The following is a 22,482-nucleotide window of genomic DNA, read 5'->3' as shown; positions in this document are numbered from 1 at the left end:
AAGGTTTGTGTCATTAGTGTGACATCTGCCGACCATTGTGACTACATCAAAGTTGCTGATAACCTTAGAGATCATCTTTATTTAATAATTAACAGCCACAAGTATTGCCTACATTACTTTTGTATGTTGAACAGTGCACTTAATACTAAGCTTGTTTTAAGACTCTTAATGAATTTGTTAGGAGGTTAAAATGGTGTAAAGTGATCCGAGAAGGTAGTGTGATATTGGGATTCTCAATTCTTGTCAAACTGTTCACTGAGTATTGGAGTAGCTTTAAATGGAGCCCAACAAAAACAACTTGAACCTCAGAGAAACAGTTATCAGTGATGGTTGCATGAAGATTCCCCCTCAGTTAATTTTCAAGTAACTTAGCAACTATCTACTTCATTGGTCTTTGGTTATGGCCCTAATTTATGTGAAGGAGTGATGGGAGTGGAGGAGGAGGAAATTGCTTCCAATACTGAGTTTTTCACTATACCAACAGCACTGACTGATGTTCGCCTGTCTATTTAATTTGAAACATGACCCCACATGAGACAAGGGAGATTTATTGCCTTTTGAAAATACCCAAGAGTTTCATGAGTTTATTTTAAGGATAAATTATAGGTTAGATAGCCATTGGGTTTGGGAGTATACAACTTGAATCTAACATACATTTAAGGTATATTATTCCCACAGGACAGTCATACTTGCTGTTACCTATTCATGTTGTGAATTCTACCAATGACAAGGGGAGAACAGATATATCTCACTAAAAAATAACTTAGACTTTTCAGTTTCACTTTTACCATGCTGATTTCCACCCAAAATAATGTAATTAAAGTATCTCTACTGTCTTCACCAATTAGTAAATAGTGAACGAGTCTGCCTGTTATACCTTTCAGTAGCTGTTGATGACCAACTCTTTTATTCAAGAAAAGTAAAGCAAGACCCTCAAACAATCTGCCTTGCCTACAAAATCAATATAATGTGTCTCAATTTATGCACAAAATGTTTAATGTTCTACCCAATAGCATGTCTTAGATATTGATGGGAGGAGCAATGACAAAGTCACTCAAGAGGTATGGCAGTTTGAGTAGCAGCTGGTAAATCCATCTTGGTTGGATAGTGCTGGTGAACCTTACCTGGTCATTCTTAAACCTCCTAAGCATTGAGGCTGACTTTGTTTTGTTCAGGTTAAAGATAGGTGTGGGGTTGCAAAATCAGCCAGTCGAGCTATACCTAGAATTACATTTTGGTGAAGTCATTCAGTGACTCTAACTTCTCATAAGAGAAATTCTTCTGTTAAGAGAGATTAGAAGATTCATCTGACCATTATTGGAGAAACCTGAAATTTATAAAGATGCTTGACTGTGTAGCAAAGACATCCTGAGCTGCATCATCCATTACCACCACCAATGAGGTCATCAATTGTGGATTGTTGCAGTAGCTTAGCAGTCTGCAAAACAACAAAGCAAACCAGCTTTCCCTGACAATGGCATGAGGTTAGTTAATGTCATTAGTCTGAGCCACCTGGTAAATATATTTATCTCATTTTACAAGTGACATGGGCACCAATAGTTTTAGAAAAGGCACCCCAGTTTTTAAATGATTTCTTCTTTTCCACATCCTTTTGAAGAAACCCTCAGAATTTGGGGGCTAAGTTCAGCCAGTGAATCTATTATCATGGAAGTTTTGGCATCAGAGGTACAGTTGAATTGTTTTTCAAACTGTGGTAAAATGTGCAATTATGTTGTACAGGGGTTGATATTGAGACCATCGTTCTCTTAGATGTGTATTAAAATATGCATTTAGGTATACATGACATCATTTCAAAGTTTGCAGATGACACAAAATATAGTAATATGATAGTAATAGTGAGCAGAATATTAACGAACTGCAAGAAAATATAGACAGTAATGTAATGAGTAAATGAATGACAGGTGAAATTTAATGCAAGTGTGTACAAAGTGATCCAATCTAGGGAAAAAAAGAGAAGATTTTAAAATATTCATTCTTGGGAAATAGACAATGCTGCTGAACCACGATTTAGGGTTCATAAAAGATTCACAAAGATGTTGCCAGGGTTGGAGGATTTGAGTTATAGGGAGAGGCTGAATAGGCTGGGGCTGTTTTCCCTGGAGCATCAGAGGCTGAGGGGTGACCTTATAGAGGCTTATAAAATCATGATGGGCAAGAATATGGTAATATACAAGATTTTTCTCCGGGTTGCGGGAGTCCAGAACTAGAGGGCATAAATTTAGGCTGAGAGGGGAAAGATTTAAAAGGGACCTAAGGGATGACTTTTTCACACAAAGGGTGGTGCATGTATGGAATGAGCTGCCAGGGGAAGTGGTGGAGGCTGGTACAATTACAACATTTAAAAGGCACCTGGATGGGTATATGGATATGAAAGGTTTAGAGGGACACAGGCCAAGTGCTTGCAAATGGGACTAGATTAATTTAGGATATCTGGTCAGCATGGACAAGTTGGACTGAAGGGACTGTTTCCATGCTGAACATCTCTATGACTCTGTGAAACAATTGTGCAGCCCTGTTGCCCTTGAGGGGATGTTGGTATAGGAGAAGTATTATAAACTCAGAGGTACAATTACAAGAAGGAACAGGAACAGAGATGCCTGCAGGTGAAGTGATAGACCAAATTAAGAATGCTATTTTAAAATTCATGTGAATCCTTACTTTCTCAAATTGAGAAATTAGTATACAAAATCAACAATATGATGCTGAACCTTTCTTAAACACTATTTATGTCACCATCTAGGGCAAAATCGCCATAGTCCTGTCAGTCCATAGGCCTGCTCTCTTGTTAGAGAGATTCAGCAGGTGGTGGTTTAATCTGAGTCATCACGCCTCAGGCAAGGAGAGAGGTTGAGACAGAGAATCCTTCATGGTAACCTCAGCTGGTGTGGGAATTGAATCCACGCTGTTGTTGTTGTTCTGCTTCACAAAACAGCCATTGAACCTACCAAACTACCCGACCCCCGTCCGGAATACTGTGGCTAATTAGGAGGGATGTCGATGCCTTAAGGAAAGTGGAGAGAATTTGATTAGAATGGCATCAATGTGAAGTACGTCCTTCACATAAGGACTAAACTGGGCTTGTACTCATAAGAGCAGAGATTCGGAGATTTGAAAGATATGTTCAAAATCGTGAAGGGTGTAATAGGTTAAGTATGAAGAAATTATTTACCATGGCAGAGGGTCACAGAACCAAGGATGATGTGAAGAAATGATTTTGCAAAGCACGTTGCATTCACTATGTGAAAGGGTATTGTTGGTAAATTCAAAAATAATTTTCAACGGGGCATTGAATAAATAATTAAAGGAAATGTGTGGAGGACTATGGATAAGTGCAAGAGTGTGGGACTAATTAATTAGCTCTTTCTACAGCGTAATGGTCTGAATGACCTCTCCCCTTACTCTTCTTCCTCGATCAGTGCTCATCTGTTTTCAGTTAAAGAGGTATCTTTTTTAGTGCATGAAAGCTATTGGATTTACTGTTGTTACTTTGTCATCCTAAAAAAAAATCTAAAATTAGTTTGCTGTAAGGATTTTAAATAATTTTTATTCAAGATGTTAACATTAATAATGCTACTTCGGATCATTTGGGGATTAGAGGCTTGACATCTAATAACCTTAAGGATCCATACTGAATCAAAGTAAGTACTCAAGTCTCAAAGAAAACTATCAATGTAATATTCTCCCAATCAACCTATAGTATTTAATGGCTGTGACATATTCACATCTTTAGCTGCTTATAAACTGCTTTTCAAACTTCTCAAAGACTATGCTCATAGAGGAATGTAATTCCTCTTTAATGAAGAAAACTATCAACTGAGTCAGTAATGGATCTTGCGTAATAGTTTAGTTTCTGATAGTTCTGCTCAAAGTTTGCATTACTGGTAAGGGAGTATCTCACAGTTGTACTGATGGAGGATACATCGGAGGACACATGCAGCGAGGCAATCTGAGTATAGCACAGGAAAAGGAACGGTGAAATCACAATGCTGGGGGTATACTACAGGCCGGAGAAAGTGAGGACTGCAGATGCTGGAGATCAGAGCTTAAAAATGTGTTGCTGGAAAAGTGCAGCAGGTCAGGCAGCATCAAAGGAACAGGAGAATCGACGTTTTGGGCATAAGCCCTTCTTCAGGAATACTACAGGCCTCCCAACAGCCAGTGGGAGATAGAGGAGAGAATATGTGGATGGATTTTGGCAAGATGTAAAAACAGCAGGGTTGTTGTTGTGGGGCTCACTATGTACTAGGGGCTTGGATGAGGCAGAATTTGTAAGGACCATTCAGGACGGTTTCTTGACACTGTCTGTAAACTATCCAGCAGGGAAGGGATAAATTGGACCTGGTATTGGGAAGTGAGCCCAGCCAGGTGAGGGAGCATTTTGGGAGTAGTGACCAGGATATCATGAGTTTCAGATACTCGCGGATAGGGATAACTGCAGCCCTCAGGTGAAAGTGTTTAACGGGAGAAGTCAAACTTCAACAATATTAGGCAGAAACTGGAGAATGTTGATTGGAGGTGGCTGTTTAAGGATAAATCCGTATCAGTCAGCCATGTGGGAGTATTTCAAATAGCAGTTGATAAGAGTTTAGGAGCAGCTGTTTCTGCGAGAATTCTGGATAGGTATGGCAAGTTATGTGAACCTTGTGTGACGAGGGATGCTATGACCTTGGTCAACAAGAAAAAAGAAGCATACATAAGATATAGGAAAATGGGAACTGATGAAGCCCTTAAAGTATATAAGGAGATTAGGAAAGAACTTAAACAACAAATTCAAAGGGCTAAAAAGGGATCATGAAAAGTCGCTAGCAAACAGGATTAAGGAGAATGCCAAGGCTTTTTATGTACATAAAAAGCAAAAGCGTCACCAGGAAAAGGGTTGGCCCACTCAAGGGCAAAGGAAGGAATCTATATGTGGAGCATGAAAAGGTAGGTGAGGTCCTAAATGAACCAAAGAAAAGGAATTGGTGGAGGATGATCTCATGAAAGGGAGTGTCGAATTTCTAAGTCAAGTTGCTATTAAAAAGGAAGAAGTGTTGTGCATCTTAAAACAGATAAGTCCCCAGATCCCAATTGGATCTATCCCAGAATATTGAGGGAGGCAAGAGAACAAATTTCTGGAGCATTGACAGACATCTTAGGAGGTGAAAATGAGGACTGGAGATCAGAGTCAAGAATGTGGTGCTGGAAAAGCACAGCAGGTCAGGCAGCATCTGAGGAGCAAGAGAATCGACTGGCTTAGTCATAGGAGACAGAGGGTAGTGGTAGAATGATGCTTTTCGGAATGGAGGGCTGTGACTAGAGGTGTTCCACAGGGATCAGTGCTGGCAGTTTTGCTGTTCGTGAGCTGCATAAATGATTTGGAGGAAAAAGTGCTGGTCTAATTAATAAGTTTGTGGATGATACAAAGATGGTGGAGTTGTGGAGAGTGATGAGGATTGTCAGAGGATATAGCAGGATATAGATCAGTTGGAGGCATGGGCAGAAAAATGGTGGATGAAATTTATTCTGGTGATGCATCTTGGCAGGTCAGGTACGGGTGAAAATTATACAGTGAACGGCAGAACCTTTCGGAGTATTGATATGCAGAGCGATCTCGGTGTGCAGGTTCCCAGATCATTGAAGATGGCAACATGGGTAGATAAGGTAGTGAAAAGGGCTTTTGGAATGCTTGCCATCAATGGAAGTAGCATTGAGGAAAAGGGTAGACGTGAAGCTGCAGCTTTAAAGAACCTCAGTGAGGCCACACTTAGAATATTGCATATAGTTCTGGTCACCACACTACCATTAGGATGTGGATGCATTGGAGAGGATATAGGAAAGTTTTACCAGAATGCTGCCTGGTATATAGGATTATAGCTATGCAGAAATGTTGGTCAGACTGAGTTTGTTTTCACTGGAACATGGGAGGTTGAGGGGCGAACTGATAGAAGTTTATATGATTGTGAATGGTGTGGATAGAGTGGAAAGTATGAGGCTTTTTCCCCCAGGGTGGAGGGGTCAATTACTACAGGACGCAGATTCGATGTGCGAGGCAAGCTTTTCACAGAAATGGTGGTGAGGGCCTGGAACACGCTGCCAGAGGAGATGGTGGAATGAGTAAATGAATAGGAAGGAAATAGAGGGATACGGATCCTGTCAGTGAAGACAGTTTTAGTATGGAAGGACAAAATGTGTTGGCACAGGCTTGGAGGGCTGAAGGGTCTGGTCTTGTGCTGTTTTGTTCTTTGTTTTTGTATTGTTTTGTAAACCATGAAGCACAAAGCATGATTTGAGCAGAAAACTGCTAGTTAGTTGATCCTTTGAACAGACAGGCTTATTGTGTAGCTACAAAAGGATTCATTGCAGTCTGCTGTTAAACATCTGCATTGCTTCAGAAAGTGTATACAAGCAAGTAGTTGACTGCAACTTTAATCAGTAATTTGGGAGGAGGACGGGCAAATATGGCAAGGCAAACGTTTTGTCACTGCGGGTTCAACTATCCGCTTCTTCCAGCGATTGGTATTTCCTCATTGGCTGGGAACAACATCTTTAAACTGTCTGTGTCTAAGTGCAACAACTTGCCACTTTAAGGAAGTGCAATTTCAATTGTATTTTAATCTTTTTTTGATTCACGCGATTAATCATTAACTGACAAACCTCTGGCCTAACAGTCTTACCAGCATATGATACTGAGTTCCAGTCGGAGTGCATTTTCTTGCTGTGCTTTAGGTGAGGTGACCAGAAATTCATTGCTCCTGTTTTCTCAGGCGACTGGATATGCTAAGTGTGCTCACACATTAAAGGCAGGAAGGAGCTGATCTTTCAAACAATACCTCTGTATATTCCCCTTGGAAAGACCATTTATTCCAAAGAGCTCTTGATGCATCATTAATGAAAGGATGATAACCTATATTTAGTATTATTACACTGTTAATGAATAAAGAGGGTGACACAACATTGAATTCAAGTCGTATTCACTTCACTACTTCCTTGGGATATGTTGCTGCAGGAGGATTATGCCTGACACCCTTCATAACTGATGTGAATGTGAGCTGCTTGGAGACCCTATACAAAAGTCCAACACTAATTCTTCATCCAGTTTCTTCCTCTCCTTTAGGGAGGCAGCTATCTTTCCTCAGTGACTGCTTGACAATATTTTTGCTGAGACTAAACATGTATCAAACCAGAACATATTCATGCACATAAAGCACTGTCCACAGTTGAACAATTGGAAAGAATTGTGTTTTTATTTTTGCTTTTACATTTTTGTGGAATCATGAAATTAGAATCAGGAGATGAAAGGGTTTGGTGAGAAAGCAGGAACAGGATACTGAGTTGGATCGTGATCATTTTGGAATGGCAGAGTCGGCTCAAGTGCCGACTGGCCTACTCCTTCTACTTTCTCTGCTTTTGTATAAAATGATTCAACGCAGGAGGTGGCTGCCAGGACATTGTGCCTGTGCTGGTTCTGGTAGAGCTAGTTAGTCTCATATCCTTTGTCTCTCCAAGATCTGTAAGTTTTTTCTCTTCAAATGTTTATCTAATTCCACTTTAAAGTTGTGATTAGAACTGCTTCTGCCACCCTTTTAGGCAATGCATTTTTGCTCACAACAGTTTCTTAAATAAATAAATATTTCCCCATGTTCCCGCTTATTCTTTTGCTTATCACTTTGAATCGGTGTGCTCTAATTACCAACCTTCTGTCACTAGAAACTGTTTATTCTTATTTTCTCTGATGGCTTCCTATTTGATGACTTTGAACACTTCTCTCAAATTTTCTTTTAACCTTCTCTGTTCTGAGAAAAACAACTCCACTTTCTCCCAGTCTCTGCACATAACTTGAAGTTTCTTATTCATGATACCATTCTCGTAAATCTCTTGCATCTCTGTCCGATCTTGACATCCAGTCAACCCCAGTGTGGGACCTCTTCAGTGTTCTTTGAAGATTTAGCATAACTTAATTTGATAAGTAACAGAACAATAATAATCATTCAGGATAGTGCTGAGTGTTACATTAATGACGTGGTAAATTTACACACGTTGACATCAAAGCAGAACAGGTAATTTTTTCATTGTCTTGGCTAACATTCCTCTTTTAATCACATAATTTAGTGACCAATTTGTTTTTTCATGAGATCCCAATTTATGCAAAATGGGACCACATATTCAAATTTTGAGTTTCAAAGAAATTTGTTTCAAATTCAAGGCTCTGTGTTGTTTGTGAGGAATAATAATAATAGATGATTTTTTTTCATTTTAACTTTCAATTTCTTCAAGCCAGTTTTCTCATGCTTTGAGTCCTTGGAAAATACATTCTGTTATGCACTAAAGATATTTGAAGGTGCAGTTGGAGATGGGAGACTGGTTAGCAAGTCTAGATCTCATGGAATACAGGGAGAACTAGCCATTGGGATATAGAACTGGCTTGAAGGTAGAAAACGGGGGCTAGTGGTGGAGGGTTGCTTTTCAGACTGGAAGCCTGTGACCAGTGGAGTGCCACAAGGATCGTTGCTGGGTCCACTGCTTTTCATTTTTTATTTGGATGCGTGCATAAGAGATAAAGTTAGTAAATTTGCAGATGACATCAAAACTGGAGATGTAGTGGACAACAAAGAAAGTTACCTCAGTTTACAACAGGATCTTGATCAGATGGGCCAATGAGGAGTGGCAGATGGAGTGTAATTTAGATACATGTGAGCTACTGCATTTTAGAAAAGCAAATCCGAGCAGGACTTATACACTTAATGGCAAGGTCCTGGGGAGTGTTGCTGAACAAAGAGACCTTGGATTACTGGTTCATAGCTCCTTGAAAGTGGAGTCGCAGATAGATAGGATAGTGAAGAAGTATTGAGTACAGGAGTTGGGAGGTCATGTTGCAGCTGTAAGAACACTGGTTAGGCCACTTTTGGAATATTGTTTACAATTCTGGTGTTGTGAAACTTGAAAGGGTTCAGAAAAGATTTACAAGGATGTTGTCAGGGTTGGAGGATTTGAGGTATAGGGAGAGGCTGAACAGGCTGGGGCTGTTTTCCCTGGAGCGTCGGAGGCTGAGGGGTGACCTTATAGAGGTTTCTAAAATCATGAGGGGCATGGACAGGATAAATAGACAAAGTCTTTTCCCTGGGGTGGGGGAGTCCAGAACTAGAGGACATAAGTTTACAGTGAGAGGGAAAAGATATAAAAGAGATATAAAAGATATAAAAGGGGTAAGTTTTTCATGCAGAGGGTGGTGCGTGTATGGAATGAGCTGCCATGGGTAGTGGTGGAGGCTGGTACAATTGCAGCATTTAAAAGGCATCTGGATGGGTATATGAATGGGAAAAGTTTAGAGGGATATGGGCCAAGTTCTGGCAAATGGGACTAGACTAGGTTAGGATATCTGGTCGGCATGGACAAGTTGGACCGAAGGGTCTGTTTCCGTGCTGTACATTTCTATGATTCAATGGGCAATTATTGCTGCCCCAGCCAGTGATACCCACAACCCACAAGTGAGTAGAAAAAAACATTTAATTTTATTTAAAATGTTACCAAAAGATCTTAACTTAAGGCTACAACAATGGAAATTCCTATTTAGAAGAATCAACCATCAACTGCATCACTTATCACACTTCCAGGTGGTGTTATTGGCTTTAACAGTGTGAAAACTATCACGTCCTATTCACTGCCACATCTCTGACTAATCCAATGAACCTGAGGTTGTGATAATTTATTACAATAATGAAGGAGGTAATCAGAGTACAGTCTGACAGCATCAACTTGAAACACCTTCCACCAATTTACAATGAAAGTTGTAACCTCTGGGTGAGTGGAGGCAAAGGGTGGATAAGGGTTAGAATGTAAACATTGGTTAGACATGACAATAAGTGCGATGTAAGAGAAAAAAATTACAAGATAATCAAATATCAAAGCCTTCCCTTCCCTGACACTGTCAGCTAAATCCAGGCTTTAGGGTGCAATCTTTTACGTGACTTCCACAATATTAAATTGACATTACACAGCCTTATTTTCACTGTCTCCTTTTCCTAGGGTTAGTACAGCTATAATTTCACCATTACCCTTATTGAGAAGGAAAGTTTAGTTAACACCCATGCCATCTTTGTCTCTCTCTCTCTCTCTCTCCCTCTCTCTCTCTCTCTCCCCCCCCTCCCCCTGCCCCCAACCCCACTCAAAAGTATGAAATCTGAGCCTAGTGGAGAGGTGTCATAGGAGATCAGCTTATTGGCTGTTCAAAGATAACAAGCAAAGATCATAATTCTTAATTGGTATTCCTTTTTTTTGAAAGGGCATCAGTTTTGAGATCCACTTGTAAAGAGTTACCAGATAGTACCTTTGCAAATTTTCTTTGGGATTTTAAGATTAGATAAAGATAAAGACACGACATGATGAATTATAAGATAACCAGTAATCACTTTTCCATAGAATAGAACAGCTGAATCATGAACATGAAGAAGAATTGTCAACACTAACTGAAAAAGTAAACAGTTCTCGCAGCTTTACCACAAGTTTCCAGAACCAAGTGGAGGCTATACAGTAAGTATAGACTTTCCCCAAAAAGGCACAGGATGATTTTCAAGAAAATCAATCAGTACATTGCATCTTTTTAACTGGTTTGTCAAATCCATCACGCATTACTGTCATTGTATGGGCAATTGAAAGTTAAAAAAACCATAGATGCTCCATGTGTCTTGGGTATTTTATCAGGCATCAAATATTGTTTATTGTCTGCTCACAAGGATATGTAATGCAGTGGACACTAGCTTTTCATGTAAGGTGTCAAATGAAGCAAATTCTACTGGTAAGCATTGAAGGGAAAGGTGTAATGTCGGGTGTGGAAGTATTATCAAAAGCAACAGCATGACTGATGGGGGACAGTAGACTGTTATATCTGGCACGTTAACTCGATATTCCTAGGGCTGTGGGAGTGAGGTGGGTTGATCAAGATAGATGGGTTAGGTGGGAATGTGGGGAATTTCAAGGTCAATCAGGTTAATTGGCAGGGTTATCAGAAAAGGAATGTTAACACTGGAGGGTTCACCAGCTGTCAGAAGAGGCTGTCTCTGAGACTCAATGCATTGGTTAGGTGGATTGGCCATGTTAAATTGCCAATAGTTTCCAGGGATGTGCAGGCTAGGTGGATTAGCCATGGGAAATGTAGTGTTACAGGGTGGGGGTTTGGGGGGCTCTTCGGAGGCTCAGTGTGGACTTGATGGGCTGAATGGCTTGATTCCACACTGTAATGATTCTATGCATGAGAAATGACTGGTGTTTCCTTCCATTGTGGTGTAAACAAGTCATTGAGTCATAGAGATGTACAGCACAGAAACAGACCATTCGGTCCAAATTGTCCATGTTGAACAGATATCCTAAAACTAATCTAATCCCATTTGGCCCATATCGCTCTAAATCCTTCCGATTCATATACCCATCCTGATGTCTTTTCAATGTTGTAATAGTACCTGCCTCCATCATTTTCTCTGGCAGCTCATTCCGTACATGCACCACTCTCTGTGTGAAAAGGTTGCGCCTTAGGTCCCTTTAAAATTTTTCCCCTCTCACCCTAAAGCTATGCTCTCTATTTCTGGACTCCCCACCCCAGGGAAAAGACCTTGTCCATTTACCCTATTCATGCCCCTCATGATTTTTCATCTCTGTAAGGTCACCCCTCAGCCTCCGGCACTCCAGGGGAAACAGCCCTAGCCTATTCAACCTCTCCCTATAACTAAAATCCTTCAACCCTGGCAACATCATTGTAAATCTTTTCTGAACCCTTTCAAGTTTCACAACATCCTTCCAATAGGAGGGAGACCAGAGTTGCACGCAATATTTCAAAAGTGGCCTAACCAATGTCCTGTAGAGCCGCAACATGACCTCCCAACTCCTGTACTCAATGCTCTGACCAACAAAGGAAAGCATATCACAAATAAATGGAATGAGCAGGGTAGTGTTTCATTCTGTGAGGGTGGGGGCATCCGTGTTACACAGACATCGATAGAATACAGGTGAAAGGCGCACATGCGATGTGAACAGTATGGCATTAAGCCACCATAAGCAATTTTGACCACAAGCAATTAATTGTAGTCTTGAAAGAGTCACCCTTTCGCAAGCACCTTTCAAGTTCCCATAGCTTGTAGATGATGTAGGAGATGCTCACTTCATGCACTGGAGCATAAAACCTCATGTATCTCCAAGGATGATGAGGCTGTGTATCTTCAATCAAACCACAGAAGCATTACGGTGCGCAAGGAGACCATTCAGCCCACCAGGATGCCTGCACTGCTCTTCAAATGAACATCTTTACCGCATGCAATCTCCTACTTTTTCCCAATAACCTTGCACCCTACTTCTATGCAACAAAAATCCAATACCCTCTTGAATGCCTCACTTGAACCTGCCTCCACCACATTTGAAGGCAGTGCATTCCATCTGTTAACAACTCACTGAATGAAAAGAAGATTTTGTTAAGTCATATTTGCTTCTTTTACAGATCACTTTAAATCTATGTGCTCACAAGCAGAAACAGTTTTTCTCTTGACAACTCTATCCTAAATCTTGTAGTTGCAGCTCGACAGATATTTTCTCACATATCTGATAAGAAAGTGAACAATATATTTACAAATATGTGAATGTATTTACAATAAGGTGTCATTGGTGCTGCCTGTGTGCCCTCAGAAGGTCATTATCTTCCTCTCCCTTCCACCACATCTCAATGCATTCTTGGGTTCTGTAGGTGAAGTCGTGGAACCCCGACCCACAATGGAGTCCATGGCCTTGGAGGTTTGGTTAGCAAACCCTGGTGTGTTTGTGACCAGAGGACTCAAATGTGCTGAGTGTACTTTGCCCAAAGGCAGATGGACCCTTGAATTTCTTGACTTGAACTCCTTTGAGGCTGAGGGTAGCAGGGAGGATGAAAGTGGAAATGCAGTTCCTCTGGAGTGACCCGAGAGGAAACTTCTAAGGGGACCTGAAAGTATTTCACCCTTGAGCTGGATGACTGTTGGGACTGTCCGGTTTACTTGTGAAGAAGGAGCACCTGGAGTGAGGTCACAATCCCATGTTCCCTGTTTGCTTGCCAATGGTACTGAGCACCAATGATTAGAATGATGGAGTTCAGGACTATGCATATTTCCAGCTGACCCTGAGATTCCAGTAAGTTTGGATATGAAGTGAACTTCCATGCAATTGGTTGGCATAGTGCAGAAAGGACATCTCATCAGGCTTCCTCTTTTCTTCTGGGGCAGGAAAGCTTGTGGGTGGTATGCCCGCCCAGATGGCATTTGAAACCCTTAAGCAGGCACTTAACATTATTCACCCACTTGTAGATAGGAAACTTGCCACATGGGGAAGATCATCTCATGGACCCTGTTAAGTTGGTCTATCCCCAATCTCTAGGACATCAGCATACAATGTAGTGCTTATTGCACTCGTCAGCATTAATCCTTTCAGCATCAAACACCTAAAACAATATCTTATCCAAGCTTCTTTTGCATTTTAATGTATACAGTAGTGCTGGAACGTACCATTTTATAAGTTCCGGCTGTGGTAAACTGTGGGTAAGTGAAACCACAGAAAATGATTCTGTGGAAACAGGGGTCGCCCCGTTAGTTTCTTTTCCCAAGGTTTCACACAAGAGGGGCACTTCTCACACACCAACATCTGCAAACAGTTAAAGCTTATTAAAGCCTGTACAAGCTAGATGACCCCTTTGATACCCTTCATAGCTGTGCTATGTCAAGTCAAAGAGGCCCTTAACAAACAAAACACATTCCCTTTATATAGATCAGTTGGTAATGCTCACAGGTACTCGGGCCACTAACCCCATAACCACATATTACTCCAAGTACAATGGAAGGTTAAGGTCATCCTCGGAGACAATACCCTAATCCTGGGAATCATTATGCAAACATTTCCTGACTCCATGATTCCCCAAGACAATGTAGTTGTAAATATGCTTCAATATCGGGGGATGACCATGCAAACAAATTTGATTGGCTGAGGGATGGCTATGAAAACATTTCTGAATGGAAGGGACTGAATGAGAGTTTAATTTGATAATAGCAGGAGAGTAGTAGTAAATGGTTGCCCAAATGAAGTTGGAGTCATCCACATTCCTGCATGAATGCCACCTCCACCCACTTCCGGAATGTTCAGCTTCCTGAAGAAAGACAGTACAGTTTAACCCTTTAATTTCCAGAGAGACAGTACAGTTTAATCTTGTAAGATTACATTCCACCCTTTTATAATTCCATGATAACCACCTCGATGACACTACCAGCTTTCATAAGACTCTGACAGCCAGTATTTAAGTAAGTTATTGACACACAACATGCAATGATTATAACAATAAAAATTACTAGTCCATGCAGTAAATGGAATTTGCAGAATGCTCCCACGTGAAAAAAAATGTTCACCAGTAAAGTTTTTAAATCCACAGTCCTTAATGACCATTCCAACGAACCAGTTATCCAATATCTCGTTCAGTAAAGTCCAACCTGAAAACAAAATCCAGTCTGTCCTTGCACACCATTTCGGAGAAATCTGAATTCTTGGATAAGGGCAGTTAAGTACTTAACAAAACTGATGACAGTTCCATCCTTCCAGAGATGCGTCAGATGGAGGATACCAGTGCATCTGAGCATGAAGTTCAGCAGCTGCAGCTGCAGGCTAGGTGAACACAGTATTCTTTGCTGTGTCTGCTCCAGCTCTGTTGTCAAATGTAACAAAAACACTGGCTGTTTTGATGTTAGCTTGTTCAGTGAACCTTCATCTCCCTTAAATGATCGAAAGAAAAGGTAAAGCTCACATAGTTAAATGTCCATAGAAAGGCTACTGACAAAAAGCATACCGACCTCCTCTTCACTGTTGTTAGCTTCTTCACTTTTCTTGCTCATGATTGGGAGCTGATTGAATCCATTGAATTGTTGAGGGGCGGGCCATGCTCCGAAGGCATGCTTCACCTGTGAATGGAGAAACTCTAGAGATGATGTTAGCTGCTGAAAGTTTCTCTGCATTTCCTCTCTCATTCCTTCCTTGCCAAGGTGGTTATCAGTATGAAGACAGCCACAGGCATATTTAAATACACTAAATTGCCTTTTTCAAAATTCTCAGTCGTCTTGAAGTCTGTTACTCTGTTCACCTTTTGTGTCATTATCAAGTTTTATATAATACATAAACTTCTAAATTGTACTGTGTCAACAATTCAGTCCTTGATAAACAACAATCAATGGCCCTAACATCAAACCCTTGGGGACCTCATTCAGGTTATTCAAAATTATTTTCCTTGATCAAATTAATACTTGGCTAATATGAAAGCTGACAGGAAAAGTATTTCCAAAACCTGGAACACCAAAAAAACAACAAAATGTTTTCTGTGCTTTAGACATTGAAGAGGTAGTTTCAGTTTAGATTTAAATCTCAAATATTCATGGGAAACAAATGCAGAATATATTAAAATATGTTCTCCAGACAAACCTTCCCAAATAAAACAGTCAGAATTACAGTGGCAACTTTGGTAGATTTCAACATTCTTTGAATATGCAATATGAAGGGGCCAATGAAGCCTTAACAATAATTGGAAGAACTTAAAGAGCTCAGCCTCAAGTTCTAACATTCTCCACAATCTTAACAAAGCATCATATTTAAAATGCACTCTTTGTTTTGTGAAAACTCTGCATTAAAAACACAGCAGCAAATATATTATAGTACAATACTCTTATCTTGTTAAAGCATGACCACTGACGCAATTGTTTTTTTAAACAGGCATTGTAGAATTTCAACCAAGTCAGGGGTTCAAGGCCCTCAATTTGTTTTAAGGTTTACATGTTTGATAATTTTAAAAAGGACATAATGTTGTATAATATTTATGTAAAAACAAAATCTGCCCTATTACATAGCCCACAAAACATATTGAATTGAGATCTTAATTCAAATAAAGCAAAACAGTCACGTAAAAGGATTTTCTGAACCAGTATTTTAGCAAACCAAAATATTTAAATATCAAACACCCTCAGCCTGGGACAATTTACATTGAAACTTCCCCTCTCTAACAAGTATTAGTACAATCTTAATTTCAGTATTGCTCAATTTTTTTTCACATCTCATTAATGACTATGTATTTATAAAAAGAGAAAACCCTCGCAGTGCGCCACAGTCCGAGCCACTCCCTCCCCCAGAACAAAAACTCACCGAGTCGAGTCCGCAGTCCAGAAATTGAGACTCCCACAACAAAACCTCAGGCAAAGCTTCCCTGGCAGTCAATGCACTTCACTGTTGGGATCCAAGTGGACTGGCTCCACTTTCCCCCCCTTTTCCTGGTGACGCCTAAAAGTACTTCTAAGGGGAGGTGTGGGGGACAAGGCAAATTTTGTTTAGGTGTTTTTCTTTGAAATTCCTAGTTTCTAACTTTTTTAATGCTCCAGAGCATAAACTCTCGTCACTAGAGGAATCCAAACTCCTTTTTCCAGGGGACTTTAACCCCTTTCTCACTTTATTTCTCATGGGGACCTGAACACCTTTTCTTACTCTATATATCTGAGGACTCTAACCTGAATTAAAACCCAGGGGGCTCGAACCCCAGTTAAAACCCTGGCTTCATGCAAAGTGACTTGTTAGTGTGCAAATGCGCAAGTGATCTCAAAGATTCGCCACCATCGAGTATCAGGCGATGAGAGGTTGACTGAGTGTTAAATTTAGACAGAGAACCTTACCTTGTGGGCCCATCCATCTCAAGCAACCAACACTCAGATGATCGATCATTCAGTCCACCTGGAAGCTCCTTTCATGTTGGAATCCCACCACTGCCACCATATGTTATGTTCTTTTCCTGAGGTTTCACACACAAGGTGCAATTCGCACACATCTGCAGACAGTTAAAGTTTATTAAAGCCAATTCAAGCTAGGTGACCCCTTTGGCACCTTCACAAGTGCACTAAGTCAAGTCAAAAGAGGCCCCGAATAAAGAAAACACTTCCTCTTTATACAGGTCAGTTGGTAATGCTCACTGGTACTCTGGCCACTCCCTCCCCATAACTGCATGTTATCCCAGGTACAATGGTAGGATGAAGTCATCCTCAGTGATAATGTGACTGTAAATGCCCTAATTCTGGTGAATAGTTATGCTAACAATTTCCTGACTCCATGATTCCCCAAGTTAATGTAGATGTGATGTGCTTCAGTATTGGGGGGTGATCATTCAAACAAATTTGATTGACTATGAAAGCATTTCTGAATGGAAGGGACTGAACGCGAGTTTAATTTGATAATAGCAGAAGAGTAGTAGTAAATGGCTGCCCAAATGAAGTATGAGTCATCCACATTCCTGCATGAATGTTACCCTCACCCACTTCCAGAATGTTCAGCTTCTTGAAGAAAGACAGTACAGTTTAACTCTTTGACATTACATTAATGTCCTGAGAGATAGTACAATTTAATCTTTTAACATTACAGCCCTGTATACATTCAAGTGTCTCATTACATTTATCACTACTCATCACCACAACCCCCCCGTCTCTGACTTTACATATTTAGGCAATTATACGCTGTTCCATACTTTGTCAGAATGTGCTCTCTTGGGATTTAAAAAGTTGGTAGGTCTTAAAAGATGTGGTTGCTGTTGCATAAGGTGTTAGACTTTGAAAGGCTTAATACTGAAATCGATGCCAATAGGATGATGACATATGGACTTGGATGGAGAAAGCTCTGGATCCCAAAGGCAATGTCCTACCATTTTGGTCTCCCTTATAGTGTTAGTAACTATCATACCAGAGGTGAAAATACATGGGGGTGAATTATCCCCACAAATTCTCCAAGTCATCCTGGAAAATTCACTAATGGCAATGACCAGTCAGAGAAGATCATAAGGGATAGAAGCAGGAGCCGACCCTTCAGCCCATCTATCTGGTCTGCCATTCCATGATGTTATAACTGATTTTAATTAAATGCAAGGAAATGGTGAGTAGCTGCTCCACCAGTTAAAGACTTGTTCTGTCCCACATTTATCGCTGATAATTTCATAAGGAAACAATCAGCAACAAATGTGGGATAACCAGAAGAAGCAAGGTGAATTGTAGCAGTCAGCAAGACCAGTGGTAGCTGGACAGATGACTGAGACTGCAGAGCAAGGTCAGCAAGACGGGGGAGGGAGGCAGGGAAAGTCAGGAATTAGGCCAAGAGCCTGGGGTGTGAAGCTGTGGAACAAAGCTAGGTCCTGGAAACAAAATCATGGAGCTGGGGGTGGAATGGCAGTGTGACCTGAAAAATGGGGAGAGAGGAGCTGAAGTGGAGCAGGTGAGAGGAGAGCTACCGAGAGAGGATGAGAGTCTGTAACGCAGGAAGAAAACCACAAAGGGGAGTGAGTGGTTGTGTTAAGTTTTGAAAACAACTGCAATAGGAAAATAGGCTGCAAAGAGGAGCCCTTAAAAAACAAAAAGTAATTCCTGAAAATCAAAAAATAGCTCTGCAAGGTAAAAAAATGACTTTGAACCTTATATTAAACTAATGTAATTTGTGCTTGATTGCCATCGAACAGTGAAAAACATCATGTTTTAGACAAAAGCCTCTGCTTCTTAGCCTACCAAATGATTTTCCTTTCCACAATAGACCAGTTAGTCCCTATGGATCTTCATCCTGAAGGAGGAGGATGTCAGCAAATCTACCTGATTTATCTTTCAGTAAGGTAATAGTGCTTAGGGTTCATCAAACAACATGGTGAGCAGTACTGAAGATTCCAGTGAACTTTGAAGAATTTTTCTGACCCAACTAGAGGAAAACTAGTTGTGCAGCAAGAAAAGTTGAACAGTTCATTTTCCTCCATCAGAATCTTTATAACATAAATATATTGGGCTGTGCTTAACCCTGTTCAAAGCCTAAAACTTTACACAACAACAACCACATCCTTTAAAATCCCCAGGATGTAATCCATCAGGTCCAGAGATCTCATCAGGCTTTTAGTTCCATCTTTTTTCCAGTTTTTTTTTCTCGAGTGATGGAGAATATTTTAAGTTTCTCATTTACCTTTACACAAGGTATTCTTGTTTGAGGTGGGCATGTTTCTCATGCCTTCCCATATTACAGGTCTTTTTGCAACAGTTTGGTTCTCATCTTTCTGACAGATCTTTTACTGTTTTGAAATATTTTACTGTTTTTCTTGGACAGCAGCATAACAGCGAAGGTTCTGTTTCTGTTTGCCCTTTTGATCAAACTTCAATAGTTTCCTGTATTTTCTCATTCATCCCAGTGTACAAAATGTATGTAGACATATTTTTCCTTTTACAGCTTCTTATATGTCTATTTGCTTAATTGAGATGTGTTGGCTTTGAGAGTGTTTAATTATGGTAACTGGATTATGTTCTGTAAACAAGGAGGAACCCAGTTTGGGTAACAAGTATTTACAATTCTTCCATTCTGTTTATTTCCTGGGAGTGTTGTTTGGTGTTCAGCCATATTCATGTTTACTGAATATACATTTAAAGTTTTAAACATATTTTTCTGTTAGTATATAATGAAAAATATTGAGTCAACATTTTTCCTACCTCCCAGAGACCAGGCCAAGAATCAGAGCACAATGTACTCACGGCAGCTTACAGAATTGGAGACCACAGTCTGCCAACTGCGATCTGAATTACGAGAAGCAAAAAGGATGTATGAAGAAAAGGTCTGGTGTACATCTTTATATGCAATCACTTCTTTTGATTGCTTTCGACTTAATAAAAAAGCACATGTACTGATACACAAATATGTTAGGAACCATTTAATGTCAGAAACTCTCCCTTTCACTGTCGCCTTATGAGAAAGATGTGTCCTGCAAAGAGAGATAAGTTGGTTAAAATATTGTTGTCAGTACCTGAAAGTGGCACACATCATCCACAGTGGCTAGCACTGCTGCCTCACAGCGCCAGGGTCCCAGGTTCGATTCCAGCCTCAGGCGACTGTTTGTGTGGAGTTTGCACATTCTCCTCGTGTCTACGTGGATTTCCACCGGGTGCTCTGGTTTTCTCTTATAGTCCAAAGATATGCAGGTTAGGTGAATTGGCCATCCTAAATTGCCCATAGTGTTAGGTACATTAGGAGAAAGTGAGGACTGCAGATGCTGGAGATCAGAGCTTAAAAATGTGTTGCTGGAAAAACGCAGTAGGTCAGGCAGCATCAAAGGGGCAGGAGAATCGACATTTCAGGCATAATTCCTGAAGAAGGGCTTATGCCCGAAACATCGATTCTCCTGCTCCTTTGATATTGCCTGACCTGCTGCACTTTTCCAGCAACACATTTTTAAGCTCTGTTAGCTACATTAGTCAGAGGGAAATGGGTCTGGGTGGGTTACTCTTCGGAGGGTTGGTGTGAACTTGTTGGGCCGAGGGGCCTGTTTCCACACTGTAGGGAATCTAATCTAATCTAAAAAAGTAAACTTGGAGAAGGTTAACTGTAGCTGCTGTGTTAATCCACAAACCCCATGTAAAAATGCTAATTTTGAGGTTTTATAATAATGCATTATAAACAATGTATGCATTATATAATATATCATGTCCCCCAACTGTACAATATTTATGCTTGGGACAAATTAAAATGACTTTTTAGATATAGTGCTTTAACAAGAAATTTAATGACTGTATGGGACATGGTGACCCATGTTAAAAGATGTAGAAAATTCTTGACACTATAACTTCTGCCGCTGACTGGAACATCACCAGTTATAATAGTGCATGCGCACCGCTGCTACTGGCATATGCATAACTGCTCCTAAAATGTTTCCAGTCAGAGGCAGAATTTTAGATCTCGGAAAAAGAAACAGCAATGTACACTCACACTCTACAGGAAGTTGCATTGTGAGCATCTCCTGTGGAAATTCTTAATATTAAAATTCAGCACTTACGTGTGTGTATGTTGCCAACTGTTCCACCAAGTAGCATTGTAATGGAATTCCACTGCATCCTTTCAGTGTAGCACTTAGAAAAGCAAAACTTACATCATAGCTCCCAATCTCTGGTGAAATCATAAACTCAATGAGATTTTGAATGCTGACTCCCGAAGTTGAGTCTGGAGTGATAAGGCTTTATGCCAAGCTTTGGTTGCTCATTGGTAAGTAATATGGCTTTTGAGTCCAACATTTGATAATGACTTTTCTCTTGAGTATTTTGGTCAAAATACTTCTGTATTAACTTTAATCAAACATGTCACAAAGTCATACATCATTTGGTTCAACCAGACCATGCCGAACATAATCCCCACCTGTCTTCTGCTGACCCATATCCCTTCAAACCTTTCCTATTCATGTATCTATCCAAATGTCTTTTAAATTTTGTAATTGCACCCACATCCACCACTATTCCACACATGAACCACCCCCTTTGGGAAAAATTAGCCTCTTATGCCTTTTTAAAATCTCTCTCCTCTCACCTTAAGTTTATAACTTAAACTTTCCATACCAGGCAACATCCTGGTAAATCTCTTCTGAACCCCCTCCAGCTTGATAATATCCTTCCTATAACTGAGCAACCAGAACTTGACCCAGTATTCCAGAAGGGGCCTCACCAATGTCCTGTAAATCTCTCCATAACTTCCCAACTCCTATACTCACAGGACTGAGCAAAGAAGGCAAGCATGCCAAGTGCCTTTTTAATCACCCTGTGTATGTGTGATGTAAACTTCAAAGATTTATGTACCTGTACCCCTAGATCCCTCTTCTACAACACCACTCAAGGCCCAACTATTAATTGTATGGTGTAACCCTTGTTTGTTACACCAAAATGCAGTACCTTGCATTTATCCAGATTGAAGTCCATCTGCCATTATTCAGCCCACTTGGTCAAGATGTCTTTGTAATCTTAGAAAGCCTTCTTCACTATCTACAATGTCACCAATTTTGGTATTGGATGCAAACTTAATAACCATGCTTTCTGTATTCTCATCCAATCAGTTATATAAATGATATACAAAAGAGGACCCAGACCCAATCGAATAAAACAATGCTGTGGTCACAGGCCTCAAGTCTGAAAAGCAACCCTCCACCCAATACTTTCTGTCTCTGGCCAAGAAGCCAATTCTATATCCAATTGGCAAGCTCACCCTGGATCCCATGTAACCTAACTTTACTAATTAGTCTACTATGTGGAGCCTTGTGAAAGGCTTTACTAAAATCTGAATAAACAACGTCTACTGCTCTGCCATCATCATCAATCATTTTGGTAACTTCCTCAAAAAACTCAATCAAGTTTGTGAGACATGGTTTTCCTTGCACAAAACCATGCTGACGATTCTTAATCAATTTTTGCCTTTCTAAATGTCCATAAATCTTATTTTTTATAAATACCTCCAACATTTTACCCCTAACTGAACGCAGACTCACAGGTCTACAGTTTCCTGGTTTCTCCTTACAATCTTTTTTAAACAAAGGTACAACATCAACCACCCTCCAGTGATCAGGCATCTCACCTGTAGTTATAGATGACGCAAGTATTTCTGCAAGGGGTCTTGTAATTTTCTGTCTTACTT

The 22,482-nt window shown here is 40.3% G+C and overlaps 1 protein-coding gene across 10 annotated transcripts in view; it reads left to right on the top strand.

Moving 5' to 3' along the window:
- LOC122552612 (coiled-coil domain-containing protein 158-like) overlaps window positions 1–22,482 on the top strand; it is a 174,314-nt gene that overhangs the window by 75,175 nt on the left and 76,657 nt on the right. For 8 of the 10 annotated variants that reach the window (XR_006312432.2, XR_015756929.1, XM_087986075.1 and 5 more), the window contains exons 9-10: window positions 10,420–10,530; window positions 19,534–19,648. Coding sequence is in view for 8 of the 10 variants with exons in the window: in XM_087986075.1 (XP_087842201.1) it covers window positions 10,420–10,530; window positions 19,534–19,648 (226 nt within the window). In the remaining 2 variants the exon portion in view is untranslated. The remainder of the gene's footprint in view (window positions 1–10,419; window positions 10,531–19,533; window positions 19,649–22,482) is intronic. The other 2 variants (XM_043695379.2, XM_087986102.1) reach the window with 1 other exon arrangement.

The sequence above is a fragment of the Chiloscyllium plagiosum genome, unplaced genomic scaffold (assembly GCF_037043375.1).
Source record: "Chiloscyllium plagiosum isolate Xiang-an unplaced genomic scaffold, Cpla_swu_hap1 HiC_scaffold_1, whole genome shotgun sequence".
Taxonomy (NCBI): Eukaryota; Metazoa; Chordata; class Chondrichthyes; order Orectolobiformes; family Hemiscylliidae; genus Chiloscyllium; species Chiloscyllium plagiosum.
The sequence above is the reverse complement of the archived record's forward strand: the minus strand, read 5'-3'. Positions and strand labels throughout refer to the sequence as shown.